The sequence below is a fragment of the Myxocyprinus asiaticus genome, chromosome 38 (assembly GCF_019703515.2).
Source record: "Myxocyprinus asiaticus isolate MX2 ecotype Aquarium Trade chromosome 38, UBuf_Myxa_2, whole genome shotgun sequence".
NCBI lineage: Eukaryota > Metazoa > Chordata > Actinopteri > Cypriniformes > Catostomidae > Myxocyprinus > Myxocyprinus asiaticus.
The window spans coordinates 41,562,804-41,586,306 of NC_059381.1; the positions used below are offsets into that span (position 1 = coordinate 41,562,804).

Sequence of the window (23,503 nt, forward strand, 5' to 3'; positions counted from 1 at the left end):
GATATCACTTTTGTAGCAATATCGGCCAGCCCTAGTTAGTATAAGATGTAAGTGTATCTGTTCAAATGCTGTTTGTTGTCATGATAATTGATTTGAGATCCTCATTGTTTTGTGCTAGAGAAATAAATAAACAATTATATATAATATATATACATACACACACGTATACTTGAATTTATTTAATCATCTTATTTTATATAGATATGTTTTATATTTTCAATGATATTGCCCCACCAATAGCTTCAATGTTGACATTGAAACTCTACTCATATTTTCAAATCAGTGCAGTCTTTCCTAGCACTGGTTGTGTGTAGTGTTGATCAATGTGTGTGTGTGTGTGTGTGTGTGTCTCCTCAGAGTGTTTCGCTGTACATTGACCAGCATCCCTCAGACTCAGTCTCTGCTGAATAAAGCCAAGCTTCCTCTCGGCCTGCTGCTGCATCCGTTTAAAGATCTCTCTGTAAGTCCTCCAATCCACTCAAACAGTATTCATTCACCCGCTCATCACCACACTGAATGCACCTATACTGCTGTACTGATTCACTACTAGACATGGGAATCACAAGGATTTGAACCATTCCTTAATTCTTTTTTTAGTGCTTAAATTGAGTGTTTACAGTACGGCTGTTACGGTGGCAATATTTTACCACCGCGGTGGTAAAGGACCCATCACCACTAGTGAATGTTGTTATACAGTGGTTGAAGGCGGGGGAGGGAGTGAAATTACACATTTATTTGTGCATCAACCTTTAAAAAGTGCATCATTAAACACAAAATAAAAATGAAACCTTTTGCAAAATATCGCAGAATACAAAACCTTTTGGTTTACCATTTCTGTCTGTTGTTGCATCATACAGCCTATCTTTTACAGCTGTTACATGTTCACGTCAATGACTAAAAATATTCCACATGTCACATTCTGTTATTATTGCTAAACTCCAACTTCGATTTTCAGATGCATCATTTTTTGCGAGTTATGATGTTTCCAGCTGCACCAAATACACATCCAGAACGTGGTGTTAATCTCGTCAATGAAATTGAACATTCAGACATTGCTGATGAAAATATGATGAGAAATAAACAACACTGCAATGTATTACCAATGCACTGACAATGTTTTAGAAGAAGAAAAACCTTTATTCAAATAATCCAGTCATAGTATTTATTGTAAAGATTTTTTTCGTCTAAACTGCATGTGGAGAGATGAAAGCGCCGATCCCCGGTAAACTGCAGCACTTTTTTAATCACCTATTTTCAGTATATAAATGAGATAAGCCATCAACAGCATAAATAACATTACAACTTACATGTGCAATGAAGCGAGAGTATAACAGCGCTCGAACAGCTGAACTTGTAGAGAGTATTGTGAAGATTGCCCCGTGCATGATCCCCAGTAAACTGAAGCGCTTTTAAACGCTTCTTATATATATATATATATATATGAACCTAATCAGCTACATCAACAACATTAATATAATATTATAACTTAAATCTGTGAATCAGTGAAGGCAGCGAACGCACAATGAAGCTTGAGTTCTAGATAAAGTGCATAAACGGGCCCAAGCCCTGTCTTTTATGTTGTTTGTTGACATGAATAAACTGTTTGTGAAGGCATTTCGAGATTGTAACTTAAGTCAGGGACGAATGGGCGTGTAGTTGTTACACCTAGTCGAGGTGTGCGTTTGGTTTGAGTTGTGCGCCAAATGCGTATACGCCAGTACCATAATACACTCTGTAGTGCAAAATCAAGAAGACTCTAAAAAACTGAAAATGAATATGCCCCTGTGATAAAGAATCTACAACACAGATGCTAAAGATCTAATACTTCATTATACTCATAAAATGACATTATTTCAGTAATATATTTCAGGTTTTGGTAAGGTCTTTTATGTAAGTTGATATGTTTACATCACATGCATAACTGCCGGTGGCACTCTACCACCGTGGTGGGGCGGTTGTCACGGCGATGCACGCAGCCCTAGTTTACAGACTTTTTAATGTGGCACAAATGCAATCCAATAACTATATATTGAATAAAAATATTTTTGTATTGTTTTTAATCACCTTTTATTCATTTGGTTTCTTTGTGTACTATACCACATATTACAGCAAAACTAATTCTGTGTATCTGTGACTACACAATAAACAAGCAGTCTCTACCTACACTGATTGAAGTCTCATGAGTCTTAAGTACACAAAACTGTACTTCAGTGTAATTCGAGTCGGAAAAAATAACTTATAGTTCAGTAAGTAAGATTAATTCAGTAACGGCTCCGACTGAAGTAGTTTTGATTTAAGATTCCTTTATCATTTTTTTATGTTGGGTTATTGCTTCTCAATCTTCGTCAGATCCAAAATGCACAACAAGTGCTCTGAACTGACACTGAAGTGATGATGATTCAAGGTGTCTGTCTCTTTAGCAACTGCCTGTGGTGACGTCCAGTACTATCGTTCGTTGCCGCTCCTGTCGCACATACATCAACCCATTTGTTTCCTTCCTGGACCAGAGGAGATGGAAGTGCAATCTGTGCTACAGAGTCAATGATGGTGAGCACTCACATTAGCAACATTGGCAATGTACAATTAGACTAGGGGTGTAACGGTTCTCGGTAAAAAAGTTAACCGTACGGTTTGGCACCCACGGTTCACCAAGTTTAATGATGCATCTGGAGCACAAGGTTTGGTGAAAGAAACAAAGAGTCAAATATACAGACACAGTTACAACCTCCGCTAATGCACCTGTATGGCTCTGTAGATAGACGAGCTCTACCTGTTTCGTGTGGGTCAACTTGATGACATCACAGTTCTGCACAAGTTGTGTGTAGTTGAAAATGGCAAGTGGAGAAACAAATTCGCTGAGAGAGAAGCCCCATGCGTTTCTCCTTTCTGGAAACATTTTCTTTTTGCAGACAATCACAACAGTGATGGTCAAAAAAACATTTACAAAACAGGCACTGTATACACAGGAGTGCTGTATACTGGTTATTTATGTAAAAAATGTGAGCGATGGTTTAAAATGCGCACGCGAGTTCTTCCTGTTTCCTTGCGCTGCTGTAATCTATTGAGCATGCGAATGTCAGTAATGTGCTTTGATTAATGGCATTAAAATGTCATTATCAATGATTAATTATAATCATTTACGCCGACATCACCCGGAGAAAGAAAGAGCTGCAGGTGAGCCGAAACTGCACACACTCCCTTTTAGTTATATATTGTAACCAAGACAGTAACCATGTTGTGATTTTATGGTTACTATGGTTTTACTTCAAATACCATGATTAAACTATGGTAACTGTTGGAAAACAATGATTTTTATTAAGGGTAAACCTGTTGAAGTGTTTACCAAATAGAGTATTCTTTGGATTTTGAAGTAATATGTTTTTTCCTGAACATAGCAAATACTGAACCGTGACCCTAAAACCGTGATACAAACGGTTACACCCCTAGATTAGACAATCGTATTGCATTACATATGTCCTGCTCTGTTTTGGTGTTGACATTTTGGTCACTATTTAATTCCCATACTTTTCCATGTCATCATTTCGATGACTTTACTATTATTTTCAAATGTGGAAAAGTACTATTAAAGAGGAAGTTGGTGTGACTGGTAGTGTATTTAAAGGAAAGCTTTGGGGATGCGGAAAATGTTTTTTCTCACTTAAATGACTGCTTTAATTTCAGTTCCAGAAGAGTTCATGTATAATCCAGTGAGCAGATCGTATGGAGAGCCGCACAAAAGGCCAGAAGTTCAGAATGCGACCATTGAGTTCATTGCCCCATCAGAGTACATGGTACATCCATAATCACACTGCACTTAATACAGCTTTCTGTATTTCACACGTACAAAATGGAATGAAAGGAATATAGGAAACAAAGAAACATTTTCAATTCAATTCAAATGAAAACACTTATGTTTGTGATTCAGAAGAGACATCACAGTAACACATTTTCGGTTTATTCAGTGTAATATATTTGATGTTTTTGATTAGGAAGAGTTTTGATGCAGTTTATGAAAACAGACATGAGCGAGTGAGACGAGGAAAGAGTTCTGATGCATAAATCTACATTATAAGTGTTATCCATGAACATTACCAAACTCTACTAATTAAACATAGGCCTATTTTTTTGGTCTATTAGTACTAAATGCGTTAACACGTTAACCCAAAAATATGCGATTGATCACATATTGTATGCAGTTACATAAAATGACGCATTACATACAGATAGATTTCAATATACAAAGTGACAAGCATTTAACAGCTTTTATAAAGATGAAATTACTGTGAAATTCTGTTGAAGCTCACATTTGAGGGTTTTTGTGCAGTTGAGACCGCCGCAACCTGCTGTTTATCTCTTCATCCTGGACGTGTCTCACAACGCCGTGGAAACTGGATATCTTGATGTGGTCTGTCAGTCTCTTCTTGACAACCTGAACTCGTAAGTCAGCAGCATTAGCCGTGTTTTATACAGCGTGGAGATTCAGTGAGCTGTGTGTAATCATGATTATTTATGATGATGATGAAGGCTTCCTGGAGACACTCGGACGAAGATCGGCTTCATCACGTTTGACAGCACCATTCATTTCTACAACCTGCAGGAAGGACTTTCACAACCTCAGATGCTCATTGTGTCGGACATTGAAGGTGAATCATGACATTCATATTTGTATCTAAATCAATGGTTCCCAAACTTTTTTAAACTACGGCACCCCACCCACTGACAAATAAATCAACAAATATGCAATTGAAAACACTATTTAAAGTTTAATATTGAATTATATATTAACCAATGAAATTACATTTACATTTATGCATTTGGCAGACGCTTTTATCCAAAGTGACTTACAGTGCCCTTATTACAGGGACAATCTTCCTGGAGCAACCTGGAGTTAAGTGCCTTGCTCAAAGACACAATGAGGTTAAATTAATGGCTGTGGGGATTGAACCAGCACCCTTCTGCTTACCAGTTCAGTGCTTTAGTCCACTACGCCACCACCACTTAAATAATTAAAATAATGTAGCCTTCAAGAGTTTCTCCTAAACATTTCTTCAAGTTTTTAAAGTAATTATTTAAGAGCTAGTAATAAAATAGAGAACAGAGTAAACAGTGCTTTAGGTTTTTCAGTAACAGCAGCAAATAAACACTAAACATTTAACATTAGTAATCTAATAAAAAAATAAAACTACTTTTGTGATTATTAGACATTATTACTTTAATACAGTCAGAGTTTGACTGAAAACAGACCTGTTATTGAAATGTATTGAACTTAAAGCTTATAACACTATCCAGCAGAGGATGGCGAGTGCTTTTCTCTTATTCTTGTCAATATTTCTGTTTGATCAGTATTAAAAATAACAGCTGCAGCAGGTCTATTAGGCTGCATTTACATATTGGATATTCTTTTTAAAAATATGATTTTTTTCCTGTCTGCATTCACTTAAAAGAATGTTCCAGGTTCAACACAAGTTAAGCTCAATCGACAGCATTTGTGGCATGATGTTGATTACAACAAAAATTAATTTTGACTCATTCCTCCTTTATCTTTAAAAAAAAGCAAAAATCTGTGTTCCAGTGAGACACTTACAATGGAAGTCAATGGAGCCAATTTTTGAAAGTTAAAATACTTTTTCAAAAGTATAACCACAAGGGGGGTCTGGGTAGCTCAGCAAGTATTGACGCTGACTACCCCTGGAGTTGTGAGTTCGAACGTGTGCTGAGTGACTCCAGCCAGGTCTCCTAAGCAACCAAATTGGCCCAGTTGCTAGGGAGGGTAGAGTCACATGGGTTAACCTCCTCGTGGTCATGATTAGTGGTTCTCACTCTCAATGGGGCGTGTGGTAAGTTGTGTGTGGATCGCGGAGAGTAGCATGAACCTCCACATGCTGTGAGTCGTGGTCATGATTAGTGGTTCTCACTCTCAATGGGGCGTGTGGTAAGTTGTGTGTGGATCGCGGAGAGTAGCATGAACCTCCACATGCTGTGAGTCTCCGCGGTGTCATGCACAACGAGTCACGTGATAATATGTGTGGATTGACGGTCTCAGAAGCGGAGGCAACTGAGACTTGTCCTCCACCACCCGGATTGAGGTGAGTAACCGCGCCACCACGAGGACTTACTAAGTAGTGGGAATTGGGCATTCCAAATTGGGAGAAAAGGGAATAATTAAATAAATTAAAAAAGTATGACCACAAGACATAAACAATATGTGTGTTAACATGATTTTACTGTCATAAAATCATTTACTAACTGCATCTGTGTGAAGTTAGAGCCAATTTTACAACTTGATGTAATGTCAACAAACCCTAAAACGACTGTAAAACTGATGATTTAAACAACTTTACAGCTGAAATAATACACAAGTTTTATCACAAGAATTAATGTAAGTGATTTTATCAAATTAAAAGCTTCACATTTCTGTCTTTAAACACTCCAGAAATTGACCCCATTCACTTCCATTGTAAGTGCTTCACTGTAACCTTGATATCTGATTTTTCTTTATTTATTTTTTTTTATATAAAGTAAAGGAGGGACGAGTCAAAATAATTTTTTGTTGTAATCAACATTATGCCACAAATGCTGTCGATTGATCTTAACTTGTATCGAACCCGGAACATTCCTTTAATACATTAACATATGTGTTTACATTAATATCGCATCAAGACGGCGCAGATTTTGTATCCCATCTTTTTATACTCTTGTAATACATTAACGGCTGTGTTTACATTAATATTGTGTCAAGAGGGGCATTTTGACCAAGAAGCGCATTTTACTGTTCAGTATTTCAAAGCTGCCGGCCGTAGTCAAACAGTGCGTGGGTGCGGAACTGAGTCAGTACTCTGTGCTGCTGGTACTTTTAACTGGTGGCTATTAAAATATTAAACTGAGCAGAGATTACGCGGCACACATAGCCAGTCAATTTGGGAACGACTGGTCTAAATAAATGTGAAGTGATATATCAGCGCTCAGATTGGTTATCTACTTCTTTCCTCAGATGTGTTTCTACCGACACCAGACAGCCTTCTAGTCAACCTCAACGAATGCAAAGAGGTGAGCAACTTTACACCATTATGAACTCTCGGCATTTGTTTAGATGGAGACTGAAACAAGCAAAAGTGCAATTGAATTAGAGTTACACTGATATATAGTTTTACCGATTAATCGGTGCCGATATTTGCTTTTTGGAACTATCGGTTATTCAGCAAAAATCTATGCTGATAGTTACAGATAGTTTTTTTATTTTGTATTTATTTTTATTTTTTTATTAGTCCTCCATGTTCCTTTGTGGCTGGCACTGGAGGATTCTAACATGACAATTAATCGTGCCGATAGTTGCTTTTTATCTGCAAAAATCTATGCCGATAGTTTATATATTTGTTTCTGTTATTCCTTTTGTGTTCCTCTATGATCACCGCTGGCTGAGTCGGCTTGGTGCAATAAAATACAATAATAAAAAAAAGTGAAAACAATCACTGACATCTCATGGGGATTTGCTGTATCTAAATCTGTCATCATTAATAATATTCATCCATATTTTTATTCTCACTTCAATGCATACTTGTTTTGTTTTTTTATTAGATAAATCAAGTGTTCTAAATTGAAGCAAGGGCATGACAAGATAAATGCAGCTATATAGAAATGTGCACATCATGTCTCCAACTTCATATCTTGTGAATAATAATAAACCTTATTCCTCATTAAACCTCATCTGGTGACTATATAGGCTATAGGGTTGCTCCAATACCAAAATTTTGGCTTCGGTACGATACCAGCCCTGGTACCTCGGTATCGATACTTACTCTACATAGGCAACAAATAGAAAAACTAAATATAAAGACAATTACTTGTATAAAAGAAATGCATAAAGTCTTATAGATACAAATTATGCCTTTTCTGTTTTAATTTTTCTGGATTCCATGTTAAATGTTTTAATTAAATGGTATGATCAAATATTGTTTAATCAAATATATACGGTACAGCTTTAATCAAATGAAAATATTATACTTTTCAACTATGAAATCTCCGAGCTGCAATGGAGAAAGAGTTCATTTGAGAGTTCGCAGCCGTTTATACACTCAACACACTGATCTGTGGCTCTGCAGATGGATACTATAGGACACACTGCATGAAAATCAAGTATTAGTAGTGTGTGTTGCGTATGTGTGTGTGTTCGTGTGCATGACTGTGTGTGTGTGCATGCCTGTGTGTGTGTATCAACAAGATGATATCGTATCATTTTACATTTTTTGGTATTTCGATATTTTTTATATTTCGGTAGTACCAGTATACCTCGCAACCCTAATAGGCTATAAAAAAAAAGCTTAGTTTGGTACATACTTAATTATAGAGCATTACAACAGAGCCAAGTATCTGACATTTCAAAATAAGAGTCCCCGGTGTGTTTCAGTCTTGTTTATTGTTAAAAGTCCAGCATTCATGACATTTGTGAAAAATATTTCTTACCTTGAAAATGTTTTTTTTTTTTTTTTTTATTATTTATTTTTTTTTATGAATAAGTTAATTGAAGGTTAAGTGTACACTCATGTATTCATGGTGCAAGGAAATGATTTTAATACATTTTATTTGATGGTTACACCACTTGACATTTTTTTAAAGTTGTGTGTGTATGTGTGTATATAAAAAAAGAAACGTCCCTTTTTCAGGACACTGTATTTTCAAGATAATTTTGTAAAAATTAAAATAACTTTACAGATCTTTATTGTAAAGGGTTTAAACTAGAGCCCGACCGATATGGGATTTTTGAGACCGATACCGATTTTAGAGAGGGAAAATTCACTGATTACCGATATAGTTAATTTTTGACCTGGAATGAAAACAGACCTTTTCTGTGTGGGTTTTTCACAGATTTTGCGCTGATATAACTATGCAAAGGTACTCAGAAGGTTGCTTTCTTAAATATTTTTATCAAAGAATATTTCACATTATTATTATTCATTGTCAACAAATTCTAGAAATGAACACTGAGAAAATAAAGAATAAATAAAAATACAATAAATGGCTTAATAAACATCAGTACTCTATGTTCAGTATCAGTTGCTGACCATTAAAATAAAGAATAAATAAAAATCAAATAAATAGCTAAATAAACATCAGTACTGTTTAGGATCAGTCAAATGCTGACCATTTTAAATAAGAATAAATAAAAATCAAATAAATAGCTAAATAAACATCAGTACTGTCAAATGCTGACTATATTAATACTGATGAGTCAAGAGATAAACAGCGGCAGCGGTGTTACACTGTATTCTGCTATACAAGTTCAGGGGAAACTTTCAACGGTGGAAAACCAGACTTTTAAATATTACATTTTATAAATGCAATGACTGGAATTGTTCGGTTGAAGGGGGTACCAAATTGTGAATCCTGAACAAAACAGTTTGATGAATACATGTTTACACATTAGCGTCCACTCAGCTGACAACAATGAAAGTAGCTACGTGATTAGCTAGTAAGCTATAAGCTCGTTGTCACAGAGAGTAAAAGATGGACATTGTTTATTTTACTTTCCAGCATTGTGTCTCACCAACTAGGTAATAACATAGTGTGAAATCAACACTCAACAGACACAATCCACCACCGCACCGTTGTCTGTTGAGCTGCAAAAAGATGCTCTGATCTTTACCTTTCAATCTGCTACATTACTGACTGCACTGACAAACTATAGCTGGCTAACAGCAAACAGACATGAGTGACATGGTTGTCAGGGACAAGGTTAACATTATATTAGTTATATTGAAAAGGGAAAATGATGGGGTCATTGTTTATTAACTTTCCAGTATGTATTTCACAAACTAGTTAACAACTTACCGTTGAACTCTGCCCTGACTGCAGAGCCACCGTCAGTTCAGCTCTGTAAACAGAGTTGGAGTGCGCTCTGCTGGACAAACTACGCTATGACACCAGTTCTAAAGCATTGTTTTCTGCATTATGTTCTGAAAATGTTCTTCATATCGGTGCATATCGATAAAATATACGCCGATACCGATATACCGATCGGGCACTAGTTTAAACAATGTTTTCCATGCTTGTTCAATGAACCATAAACAATTAATGAACATGCACCTGTGGAACGGTCATTAAGACACTAACAGCTTACAGACGGTAGGCAATTAGGGTCACAGTTATAAAAACTTAGGACACTAAAGAGACCTTTCTACTGACTCTGGAAAAACACCAAAAGAAAGATGCCCAGGGTCCCTACTCATCTGCATGAACTTGCCTTAGGCATGCTGCATGGAGGCATGAGGACTGCAGATATGGCCAGGGCAATAAATTGCAGTGTCCGTACAGTGAGACGCCTAAGACAGCGCTACAGGAAAACAGGAAGGACAGATGATCGTCCTTGCAGTGGCAGACCATGTGTAACAACACCTGCACAGGATCGGTACATCCGAATATCACACCTGCGCGACAGGTACAGTATGGCAACAACAACTGCCCGAGTTACACCAGGAACGCACAATCCCCCCATCAGTGCTCAGACTGTCTGCAATAGGCTGAGAGAGGCTGGACTGAGGGCTTGTAGGCCTGTTGTAAGGCAGGTCCTTACTAGACATCACTGGCAACAACGTCGCCTATGGGCACAAACCCACCTTCGCTGGACCAGACAGGACTGGCAAAAAAGTGCTCTTCACTGATGAGTCATGGTTTTGTCTCACCAGGGGTGATGGTCAGACTCCCGTTTATCATCGAAGGAATGAGCGTCACACTGAGGCCTGTACTCTGGAACGGGATTGATTTGGAGGTGGAGGGTCCATCATGGTCTGGGGTCGGTGTGTCACAGCATCATCGGACTGAGCTTGTTGTCATTGCAGGCAATCTCAACGCTGTGCGTTACAGGGAAGACATCCTCCTCCCTCATGTGGTACCCTTCCTGCAGGCTCATCCTGACATGACCCTCCAGCATGACAATGCCACCAGCCATACTGCTCGTTCTGTGCATGATTTCCTGCAAGACAGGAATGTCAGTGTTCTGCCATGGCCAGCGAAGAGCCCGGATCTCAATCCCATTGAGCACGTCTGGGACCTGTTGGATCGGAGGGTGAGGGCTAGGGCCATTCCACCCAGAAATGCCTGGGAACTTGCAAGTGCCTTGGTGGAAGAGTGGGGTAACATCTCACAGCAAGAACTGGCAAATCTGGTGCAGTCCATGAGGAGGAGATGCACTGCAGTACTTAATGCAGCTGGTGGCCACACCAGATACTGACTGTTACTTTTGATTTTGACCCCCCCTTTGTTCAGAGACACATTATTCCATTTCTGTTAGTCACACTAAGTTTATGTCTGAGTTGTTGAATCTTTTTATTTTCATACAAATATTTACACATGTTAAGTTTGCTGAAAATAAAAGCAGTTGAAAGTGAGAGGACGTTTCTTTTTTTGCTGAGTTTATATATATATATATATATATATATATATATATACCAGTTAATATCATGTTACTCCACTCCCCATCCCTTGTCCAAACCACAGTGCTCACATACTCTGGTCTGGAACGCCGTGAATACAGGCAAGCGAGCGATACAAACAGTTTTGCGTCCTGGTGGTGTTATGCTAAATATGTGGCTTAGTCAATCGGATTAGAGAAGCAAAATTAAGTGTTGTATTAAGATACATAAATGTGTGTGTGTGTGTGTGTGTGTTGTAGTTGGTGCAGGATCTGTTGAGGAGTTTGCCACAGATGTTCAGCAAGACGATGGAGACTCAGTCAGCTTTGGGTCCAGCGCTGCAGGGTGCGTTTAAATTACTGTCGCCCACCGGAGGACGAGTGTCAGTGTTCCAGACTCAACTGCCAGCGGTGGGCACCGGATCGCTGAAGCCCAGAGAAGAGCCCAGTCAAAGAGCTGCTTCAAAGGTTTCACAACTACAGCTTTACATTCTTTTCTTGTTTAATAAATTAGTCCGTGATAGAATGACAATGTCCACTTATATTGTTGCTTTGTGCAACAAATATGGTCATAATTTTGTGTTTAATGACCATTTTCCAGTTATCAACTGAGAGTGTTTTTAAAGACATATACGGATTGAGTGTCTGATATGCTGAACCACTTTTAATTGTTATATTTTCTGCTTTTTATACCCAATAATAACTAAATAATCATTAGATACATCATATGCATTATGAACATGTATGGAATCTTTTATTTCTTTTTATTTAAAGGGATAGTTTATGCAAAATGAGAAATCCTGTCAAATTAGCAAAATCATTTACTCACCCTCATGTTGTTCCTGTATGACATTCTTCTGTAAAACACAGAAGATGCTTTAATAAACTGGGGAGGAAGTTCTGACAGTTACCATCAACAACAGTTTTATCTTTAAAAATCAAGGCAGATGAGGTTGATTGCTTGATTTCTCCATTTAAATAATTCTCTTCTCTACCTTTAAAATGTCTTGACTTGTGTTGACTGTTGTGCATATGTACTGTCAGGATGTCCAGCATCTGTCTCCTGCGACTGATTTCTATAAGAAACTGGCTCTGGACTGCTCCGGTCACCAGATCGCTGTGGATCTCTTCCTGTTGAGTGCTCAGTACTGTGATCTTGCCTCTCTGGGTCAGTCACACACAACTTCCTCTGCAAAACTAAACATTGTGTCTGAACCAGTGCTTCTCAACTGTCGGGTCGCAGGTCTGCTCTGACCACAGGTCACGGACAGCAGGGGAAAAAACACTGGCTCCAACTAACCATACGGACATTTATAGTTACCACAGTAAATTAAACGGACTTATCAGCGCTTCCCATATCTTTTGTTGACATTAAAGGCATTGTGTCCAATTAAACTCTATAGTACTTTGGAACAAATTCATTAGTCACTTGGTAGAAGCTCGTCAAATTAGACAGATGTCAACATGGACAGGTTGTGTCACATGCCCTCATCCTCAAAAACCATCAACAGAACTGAACAAGGTCAAAGAAAATGCCACCCAGACTACATTAGATACAGATTCATTTACATTTATGCATTTGGCAGACGCTTTTATCCAAAGCGACTTACAGTGCCCTTATTACAGGGACAGTCCCCCTGGAGCAACCTGGAGTTAAGTGTCTTGCTCAAGGACACAATGGTGGTGGCTGTGGGGATTGAACCAACAACCTTCTGCTTACCAGTTCAGTGCTTTAGTCCACTACGCCACCACCACCACTCCCAGGGAGGAGAAACATGGTTTATGTCGACCACAGTGAATTATTGGCTGCCAAGGGCATGAAAACATGGAAACTATAAAGACAAGCTTGAGTTTATCAAAAGACACAATCTGAACACATCAAAATGAATCATCAAATACATTTCACTGATTGATTTTAAGGACATTTTTATGAACTTTTGTACAAAGAACAATTTTGGTACAGTTTGGTCACTGGGTCCTGAAGCGAAACTCGTTGAGAATCCCTGAGGTAAACAATTAGTCATTCTTAAAGAGATAGTTCACCCAAAAATTATTCACTCACCCTCATGTCGTTCTAAACCCCTATTACTTTCTTGATGTTAGGCAGAATCTTGGTCACCATTCACTTTCAAGCCATCTTTTATTAAGTATTTTGTTTTCCATACAGTGAAAGTAAAGTAAATAGAGTGTAAATTCTCAAATTGATTTATTTAAAAAAAAAAAATCTAATTTAAATCAAATAGTGCTCCATGTTGGTTCCACATTCCAATAATCCATCAGGTATTTGATATCAGCAGAGGCACTGAACTTTGTGATATCTATATAACTATATATGCACAGAATAATGACAGATGACTTAAGCGGCATCTTCTCTCACATTTTAAATTGCTGGGGTAAATTTGCCCCAAATACCCCTTAAATTTGAACCATGGTTAAAAATGGTGTCGGTGATCTGAGGGGTTTACTACAGACCTCGAACATTCACGTGTAACAGCTAAATCAGAGCAAAAAAAAAAAAAAGGCATAGCCGAAGGAAAATCTGATGATGACTCTCTTTCACTCTTGTTTTGTGTCTCTCCTGTAGGTTGTATATCCAGATACTCGGCAGGAAGTGTGTATTATTACCCGTCGTATCACAGTCATCACAACCCTTCACAGACAGAACGCTTCCAGAAAGATCTCAAGAGATATCTGACACGCAAGATCGGCTTTGAGGCTGTCATGAGGATACGCTGCACTAAAGGTCTGACAACAGCTATAAATTCTTTAATGTGTCGGATGTGTAGGTTTGTGCCAAACTCCCGGCAAAAACAGGAAGATTTTGTTAGTGAACGCAAAGCGCTCTGATTGCAGTTTCATTTAATGATCTTGAAATTGCAACTGTTCTCGGTCATTGCGGGTTCATTCACGCAGTGACACAAAGCAGGAGACGTCTGCTTATTCTATATCTGTGGAGATGATCAAATGAGGAAACACAATCTCATGCAAATAAAAGAGCTCAGGGATTTAATCGGAGAGCCTTAAAATAACATGTCAAAGTGAAGAATTTAGGACAGAAATATTGAACTATAGCTTAATAATAGAATAGAATAGAATAAAATAGTGTAACTGCAAAAAGAATCAGGACAAAAGTTGACCAAAAAGAGAGAGAGTTATTTTTGATATTTTAAATATCATTTTAAAAGCCTTATAATAAATTAGGGATATCTGATGTATTTTATGATTTAAATATGAATGAATGATTTAAGGTGTATGAAGCACTCAAACGCCTTAAGAAGTATGACAATTTTAATGGCAGTTACTGCAATCGTGAAAGCCATAATCACAATTATATGTTTGACAATTAAACATCAGCTAAATTTCATAATCTCGACAGCCCTACGTACAAGCATCCTTGAAAAAGTTTTATCGCTAAATGTCTGTATCCTTCTATAGGTCTGTCCATACACACTTTCCACGGCAACTTCTTCGTTCGGTCGACAGATCTGTTGTCTTTGCCGAATGTGAATCCTGACGCTGGCTTTGCCGTTCAGATGTCAATCGAGGAGAATCTTCTGGACATGCAGGTGGTGTCGTTCCAGGCCGCTCTGCTCTACACCTCCAGCAAAGGTACATAAGCATCAGAATACATCACCGTTCCTTCTCATATGAGCTGCGGTCATGTGATCATCACCCTGCTGTTGTTGTGTTTCAGGCGAGAGGCGGATTCGCGTGCACACGCTGTGTTTGCCGGTGGTCAGCTCTCTGTCAGACATCTTCGCTGGTGCTGATGTTCAGGCCATCACTGCTCTGCTCGCGAGCATGGGTACCAACAACATCTCAGCAATACACGTTACTGACCACATTCAGTTTATGTCCGCTGCTGACATTGATAATATTCCTGCAGATCCGACAAGACTTTTTTAGTGGTGGGGGTGACATTTAATTTATGTGATTTATTTAACAGGAAATGAAATGATCACATTCTTTGTTAGACCTTTTGAAACAGTGCAGTGAATGGGAGTATTCTGGGCAAGGCACAAGGTCCAATTCTGCTAAAATGCTTCATACTTGTGGTAATGGGCAGATTCAGTCTATTTCTGGCTGGGCAACAAAATTATATATACTTTTCCAATGCCATTGTACTATATTTGGTGTGAAAAAGATGATATATTCCAATACTAAATCTCAGTGTGTTTGGAGAGGATGTTTTTCATGATAGTGTTACAGCAATGAGACTTAAAATGCACTTATTTGCATTGGACATACACTCATAATTCTGACCTCTGTCCACAGTATGTTGATGCTGATGTGTTTTTTTTGTTTGTTTTGCAACTGCTCGTGTTTAGCGGTTGATCGTTCAGTAAGCGCCAGTCTGAGTGACGCTCGAGACGCTTTGACAAACGCAGCCATCGACTCCCTGACATCTTACTGCACATCAGTGCTGACCATACAACAGCCTGGACTGCTCGCCCCCGCCTGTCTGCGCCTGTTCCCACTCTACATTCTCGCCCTACTCAAACATGTATGTTTACATAATGTCCTGATATTGTTTTATTCAGCTAATATTTTATATTTTATTTGACACTTTTGGAAAGATTATTAACAAAGTCAGGCCTGAATCAGTTTTTAGCAAAAATAGGTCTTAACCTTATTTCGATTTTTAATCACTATACCTTTTATTGTATTTTAACTTGTTTGTTGACATGAAAATAGCCACGGAAGCTGGCACTGCGTTAATTCGCAAACAAACAAACTAACTAACATACTCGTTCTAATTAAACATGTACGTTTACATTCTGGCCCTCTCAAACATGTTTGTTTACATACCCTACTCAAGCATGTACTCTTACACAATCATACTACTTGAACATGTACGGTTAGTCAAGTCATTTTTATTTGTATAGCGCCTTTCACAACGCATCGTTTCAAAGCAGCTTAACATTAAATTATGCTATAACAGGAAATGATGCTGTAATGTCTGTAATATCAAATATGTATTTTTACATAGTCACACTACTAGAACATAGTACTCTTACATAGTTGCACTGCTCGAACATTTACGTTTACATGCGTGCCCTACTCATGTACCCTCACAGCTGCATATGGTTACAAAACGTTCTCTCATATTAAAGTATTAAATATGCTCCTCCTCATTTCAGAAAGCGTTTTGCACAGGCACCAGCACCCGACTGGATGAGCGTGTGTTTGCCATGTGTCAGTTGAAGTACCAGCCACTGGCGTACCTAATGCTCATGGTGCATCCAGCCCTGTACCGCATGGATAACCTGACAGATGAGGTGAGGACATGTGCCATGGCAATAGAGCACAACAGTCACATTCTTTTTTTTTTTTTTTTTCTAATTTTTATCCCCTTTTCTCCCAATTTGGAATGCCCAATTCCCACTACTTAATAGGTCCTCATGGTGGCACGGTTACTCACCTCAATCCGGGTGGCGGAGGACAAGTCTCAGTTGCCTCCGCTTCTGAGACAGTCAATCCGCGCATCTTATCACGTGACTCGTTGTGCATGACACCGCGGAGACTCACAGCATGTGGAGGCTCATGCTACTCTCCGCGATCCACACACAACTTGCCACTCGTCCCATTGAGAGCAAGAACCACTAATCGTGACCACGAGGAGGTTACCCCATGTGACTCTACCCTCCCTAGCAACTGGGCTAATTTGGTTGCTTAGGAGACCTGGCTGGAGTCACTCAGCATACCCTGGATTCAAACTCACGACTCCAGGGGTAGTAGTCAGCGTCAATACTCGATGAGCTACCCAGGCCCCAACAGTCACATTCTTGATTTTTATTGATAACATATATGATAACATATAAACCTTTTAAGACATGCAAGTCATGAGCTCTGACATTGTTAAAGGGATAGACTCTATCTTCATCTCATTTTGTGTTTCACAGAGGAAGCACAAAAATCAGAGAAGTTACTCAAATGAGCTGTGCAGTGACTGGCCACATATATATGTATATATTTGTATATATATATTTATATATCTGCACATTTTGCAGTAAACTTCTAAATGAATTAAGTCAGTAGTTTTATATTGTATTTTTGTTTTTGATTTACTTAATTCAGTTAAATTCCCTCTTAAAATAATAAATAAAGTGTACAGTCTACATTTGTCTTTGCCAATTTTCATACACTCCTGCTTTGAATCAAAATTTGTAATGTGAATCATCTGGGAGCTGGTTGGTTTGGTTCAAGGCTTAGAACTCTTTATTGAAGAATGTCTTGAAATGCTTATCTCGATAAAAGTTCTAGCATGAAAATTAGCAAGTACCAAAAAGAAAGTATCTGTACTTCTATTCGATTAAAAAAAAAATGGTATTCCTGAATCCCCAATTCTTCTTGGTACCTGTGCTGGTCCATTTGCCTGGACTGCAGTTGTAGTTTGATATTTCATCTATAAGCTATGAGGGGTCGGCAACCTTTTTGACATGGAGTGCCATTTTTTATTTTCCTGGTCGATGCCTGTGCCGACGGCAGAGGGGTAATCACTAGTACACAAGCAACAGCGAGAGAGGAGCAGGCTATTTTATTTATAAGAAGTTTTTAGCACCAGCATTCCAATCTACATCTTGATGTAATTCCTCATGATCACACAGTGTGTTTTCATCAGCTGAATGGGATGCTAAACACTAAAGTGTGATGAGACTCGCGCTGCGTGTGCAAGCCATTCAGGCATCACAAGCCGATAAACTATTTAGCCCCTTTCTGTGAATCGCACTTGCAAATTCCTTAAACGTTATTTCCAGGTTTAATTTATATTTTGAATAGATTTTTGAACCCCATGATGTGGGGTTGTTTTCTCTTTTAATCGTTTAATGTAATTTTGAGTGTGACTATGGTTTAAGGTGAGAGTACTTGTATGCTGGGTTGGAAATCTCAAGGATTAATAGTGGTGTTTTCCTTATTACATGACGTGTTGTTCTGAAAGCAAAAAGAAACAAATGAAACACGGAATGTAGGCTGTCATCCGCGCAGACTGACCGAAGCAAAGCGGGCGCGTTTACTCACACGATTAACCGAAAGTGAAGCGCTGCTGGCTCGTATTGCGTGAATGGTTTGCATGCACTGCATGAGGCTGTTGGGTATACTGCGGTCTCGTCACATTTTAACTTTTTGTTTAGTCTTCCATTCAGCTCATGAAAACACATTGCGTGATCATGAGGAAGGATTACATCAGGATGTACGGGTACGGCTCGGGACCCATCTTTATGATGGTAGCCTGTAAAAGAACAGTGGCAAGCTCCTTCCTTCTGTAGTGCTAGGGTCGTCTCCTTGGGCAAGAGAGAACAACCCTCAAGCCCCCCCTGCTAGGGTTACAGCAAAAAAAAATCACTCTGTAAAGACCTGGAGTAAAATAGATCCTTATCCCATTTCCGTTATAAGAAATAAGGAAAAAGACGACTCGTTTGCTGTGAGTTGCGACCCATGTCAGTGGAGGAAGAGATCCTGGTCCCTGAGAAATGTGGTTTGCTGCGGCTTCCACTATTTCAGCACGGTACTTTGGCTCCTACTTCACCTTGGCGGGAGGTTGGAATGGCTCGATCCAATCAATCGGCTGGTCAAGACATTCCCTGGGAATACTCTGATAGCTGAACATCAGATATCTCTTAGATTCCCAGTAGGTGTTGGCTAAGGGTCAATCAAGTAAATTGAGCAACTTTGTAGCTCATTTTGCTCGAGTATATCATCCCTGTATACCTGATGCATAATCTGCTGGAGATCTGCGGCGCTGTGCATCCCTTACTTTTGGGCTCCAAAGTGGGTTGGGAGCAGAGATGACGAAACTAAAAACCCAAAACATGGCTACAAAACACACCTCAAAAAAATGTTTCTTGGACCTGGATACCAACAATACCTCAGAAAATAGACATAATCTTGTGCCGAATAATGATGACTTGCCAAAATTCATCATCATAGAAGCTGCTGCTCCAGATTCTCCAATCGTCAAGCTTTCCCCTTTCGCTATACAAAAAGTTATTGCAGGAATAGCGGGAACAGTAAAGGAAGTGAAAAAACTACGATCTGGACAGATTCTTGTGGAATGCAGTAAAAAGGCTAATGCTGAAAATCTACTACAGGCCAGCATGTTAGCTTGAGTTCAAATAAAGACATCTCCTCATCCAACTTTGAACTACAGTAAAGGAGTAATCCGAACTAGAGAGCTGGATGATGTGGATGAAGAAGAAATAACGCGTGAGCTCAAGACCCAAGGAGTAATGAACGTTAAAAGAATAATAATCAAGAGAGAAGAGTGAACGATTAAAACTGGTACATACATCCTCACCTTTAATAAACCGCTAATCCCAGAAAAACTTCAAATTGGATACTTAAGTGTTCCAGTGGACTTATTTGTACCCAACCCTCTGCGGTGTTTAAACTGTCAAAAGTACGGCCATGGATCTAATGGCTGCAACAACAAACCTGTTGTAACCCTGGGGAGGTAGGCCACGACAAAGGGAGCTGTGAAAAACCATAAAAATGATGTAATTGCTCAGGTGACCATTCAACTGCATCAAAACAGTGTCCCATGTGGATCAAAGAAAAGGAAATACAGAAGATCAGGTGTACTAAGAGAATCAGTTACCTCGAAGTAAAGAAAATGGTGGATGTCGTCCCTGTTTTTACGCTGAATAAAACCTTCACCTCTGTTGCAAAAAAAGCTGTGAGAACAATAGACTGCCAGACAGATATCACCTGGATGCATAAAGACAAACCCCAAACCGTTAACCATAGTAATATTCCTCCAAAGATGAAGAACACAGGAACCCAGAGCAAAACTCTTCTAAATCACATTCACTCCAGTCAGAACTCAATAACAGGAAACCAAAAGGCAGATAAAAACAATGGTAAGGCAAGTTCTTCACAATCAAAAGTATCCCAAGACGAAGCCTCAAAGATGAAACAAACAAAAGATGTGGAAATGAAAGAGAATGAATACCATAGTAGAAGTCCATCCCCTAAAGGCAGAACCAAGAAAACTGTCCCTATTCTTCCTAATAGGTAATTGAAAATTGTGTTATCCAATGGAACTGTCGTGGTATCAGGGCAAATTTTACGGCGCTGCAGCGTCTAACTGCAATTATTAACCCTCTAGCCATATGTCTTCAAGAAACACAATTACCACCAGATGGTACTCTCTCTTTTAAAATTTTTACAAGTTTTAACACTTTCGGTCCCAGTGACAAGCGGTGGTACAACCATTTTAATGAAAAAAGATGTGATCCATAGTCATATATATATATTAATAGCAACCTACAGGCAATAGCAGTACGCCTGACTTTTCAGAACACCATTACAGTCGTCTTGATCTACATTCCTCCAAATTTGAACTTGACATACATGGACCTAGATCACCTTATCGTTCAGCTCCCATCTCCTTTTATTCTCATGGGAGATTTTAATAGTCATAACACTGTGGGGCAGTAATCACTGTAACACAAAAGGAAAGAAGATTGAAGATTTTATAGATAACCACACCTTTTATCTTTTAAATAATGGATTGAATACCTATTTACATCCAGGACATGGAATGTACTCTGCAATCGACCTAATAATTTGTCAGCCTGAATTATTTTCAGACCTATCATGGAAAGTTTGGCATGACCTCTGTGGAAGTGATCATTTCCCAATCATTGTAACCATCAAAGGCAGAAAGGAAGAAACAAATGTACAAAGATGGCAAATTAAAAAAGAAAATTGGTATCAATTTCAAACCGTCTGTCATGAGAAACTGACACAGTTTCCAGAAGACAGCCCAGATGCTATGCAGAATTTCACTGAAACGCTCATATCTATAGCTAATGATACAATCCCAAGAACATCTTTAAATATAAAACATAGACGACTTCCATGGTTTGATGATACATGTTAGGAAGCTATAAAAGAGAGGAAAAAAAACTGAAAGACTGTTCTTCAGAAATCCATCAACTGAAAATCTTATCAAACTCAAGGTGAGTAGAGCATGAGCAAGAAGAATTATAAATTAAGTAAAAAAGGAAAGCTGGAGAAGATTTGTTTCCAGCATGACAAGTACTCCATCATAGAAAATATGGAACCTGATACGGAAAATGATGGGAAAAAACAACGGTCCTAACCCCATAAACTACCGCCCTATAGCTTTAACCAGTTGTTTATGCAAAACAATGGAGAAGATGTTCAATGATCGCCTGGTCTGGATACTGGAATCTAAACACCACATAAGTAACGCCCAATGTGGTTTCAGGAAAGGTCGAAGCACTACAGATCACCTTATTTGTCTTGAAAGCTATATTTGTGACGCCTTTACCAGAAAAGTACACGTTATAGCTGTCTTCTTTGATTTGGAGAAAGCCTATGACATGACATGGAAACATGGAATTTTAAAGGATCTGCACCAAATGAATTTTAGAGGTCGACTGCCAATCTTCATTGAAAGTTTTTTATCGAACAGACTTTTTAGAGTTAAAATAGCAAACACCTTGTCTAACCTACATAAACAAGGACTTGGAGTACCTCAAGGAAATATCCTATCAGAATCAGAATCAGCTTTATTGCCAAGTATGCATACGCATACAAGGAATTTGTCTTGGTGACAGGAGCATCCAGTGTACAACAATACAAAAACAGCAGCAAGACATAGATAATAATAAAAAATAAAATAGTTATACACATACGTACATACACACATACATACATACACATACGTAGTGCAATCTAATACAAATCTGTTATCTGTTATGTACAGTGCAAATGTTGTTTGTTTGTTTGTTTGTTTTTGTTTTTCCCAGAGGAATGAAATGGCAGAAGAGGTTGGATGTGTTTGGATAAATGTAAAAAAGACTAAGCTGTGTATTGCAAATAGTTATTGCTCAATGGGTCAATTTAACTGTTCATGATATGGATAGCCTGAGGGGAAAAAACTGTTCCTGTGCCTGACGGTTCTGGTGCTCAGAGCTCTGAAGCGTCGGCCAGAAGGCAACAGTTCAAAAAGGTAATGGGCAGGGTGAGTGGGGTCCAGAGTGATTTTCCCAGCCTTTTTCCTCACTCTGGAAGTGTATAGTTCTTGAAAGGGGGGCAGGGGGCAACCAATAATCCTCTCAGCAGTCCGACCTGTCCTTTGTAGTCTTCTGATGTCTGATTTTGTAGCTGAACCAAACCAGACAGTTATTGAAGTGCAGAGGACAGACTCAATGACTGCTGAGTAAAACTGTATCAGCAGCACCTGTGGCAGGTTGAATTTCCTCAACTGGCAAAGGAAGTACAACCTCTGCTGGGCCTTTTTCACAATGGAGTCAATGTGTGTCTCCCACTTCAGGTCTTGTGAGATGGTAGTCCCCAGGAACCTGAATGACTCCACTGCTGCCACAGTGCTGTTTAGAATGGTGAGGGGGGTCAGTGTTGGGGTGTTCCTCCTAAAGTCCACCATCATGGCGTGTTCAGCTCAAGGTTGTTTTGACTGCACCAGACAGCCAGCTGTTCAACCTCCCTTCTGTATGCAGACTCATCGTCATCTCGGATGAGGCCGATGACAGTGGTGTCCTCTGCAAACTTCAGGAGCTTCATAGAGGGGTCCTTGGCGATGCAGTCATTGGTGTAGAGGGAGAAGAGTAGTTGGGAGAGCACACATCCCTGGGGGGCACCAGTGCTGATTGTACAGGTGCTGGAAGTGAGTTTCCCCTGTCTCACAAGCTGCTGCCTGTCCGTCAGAAAGCTGGTAATCCACTGACAGATAGACATGGGAACAGAGAGTTGGTGTAATTTATTCTGGAGTATAGCTGGGATGATGGTGTTGAAAGCTGAACTGAAGTCCACAAAAAGGATCCTTGCATATGTCCCTGGTCTGTCCAGATGTTGCAGGATATGATGCAATCCTATGTTGACTGCATCATCCACAGACCTGTTTGCTCTTAGCAAATTGAAGGGGATCTAGAAAGGGTCCAGTGATGTTCTTCAGGTGGGCCAACACCGGTCTCTCAAATGATTATGACCACAGACGTCAGGGCAACAGGTCTGTAGTCATTAAGTCCTGTGATTTTTGGTTTCTTTGTGGCAGGAATAATGATTGAGCATTTGAAGCAGCATGGGACTTCACACTGCTCCAGTGATCTA

At 39.1% G+C, this 23,503-nt stretch overlaps 1 protein-coding gene across 3 annotated transcripts in view; it reads left to right on the plus strand.

The window, feature by feature from the left end:
- Window positions 1–23,503, plus strand: part of LOC127429121 (protein transport protein Sec24A-like) — a 53,879-nt gene that overhangs the window by 22,709 nt on the left and 7,667 nt on the right. For all 3 annotated transcript variants that reach the window (XM_051677938.1, XM_051677940.1, XM_051677939.1), the window contains exons 6-18: window positions 358–460; window positions 2,421–2,547; window positions 3,682–3,791; window positions 4,325–4,437; window positions 4,525–4,643; window positions 6,992–7,047; window positions 11,666–11,872; window positions 12,449–12,572; window positions 13,989–14,147; window positions 14,840–15,013; window positions 15,099–15,209; window positions 15,733–15,908; window positions 16,546–16,683. In XM_051677938.1, the coding sequence (XP_051533898.1) occupies window positions 358–460; window positions 2,421–2,547; window positions 3,682–3,791; window positions 4,325–4,437; window positions 4,525–4,643; window positions 6,992–7,047; window positions 11,666–11,872; window positions 12,449–12,572; window positions 13,989–14,147; window positions 14,840–15,013; window positions 15,099–15,209; window positions 15,733–15,908; window positions 16,546–16,683 (1,717 nt within the window). The remainder of the gene's footprint in view (window positions 1–357; window positions 461–2,420; window positions 2,548–3,681; window positions 3,792–4,324; window positions 4,438–4,524; window positions 4,644–6,991; window positions 7,048–11,665; window positions 11,873–12,448; window positions 12,573–13,988; window positions 14,148–14,839; window positions 15,014–15,098; window positions 15,210–15,732; window positions 15,909–16,545; window positions 16,684–23,503) is intronic.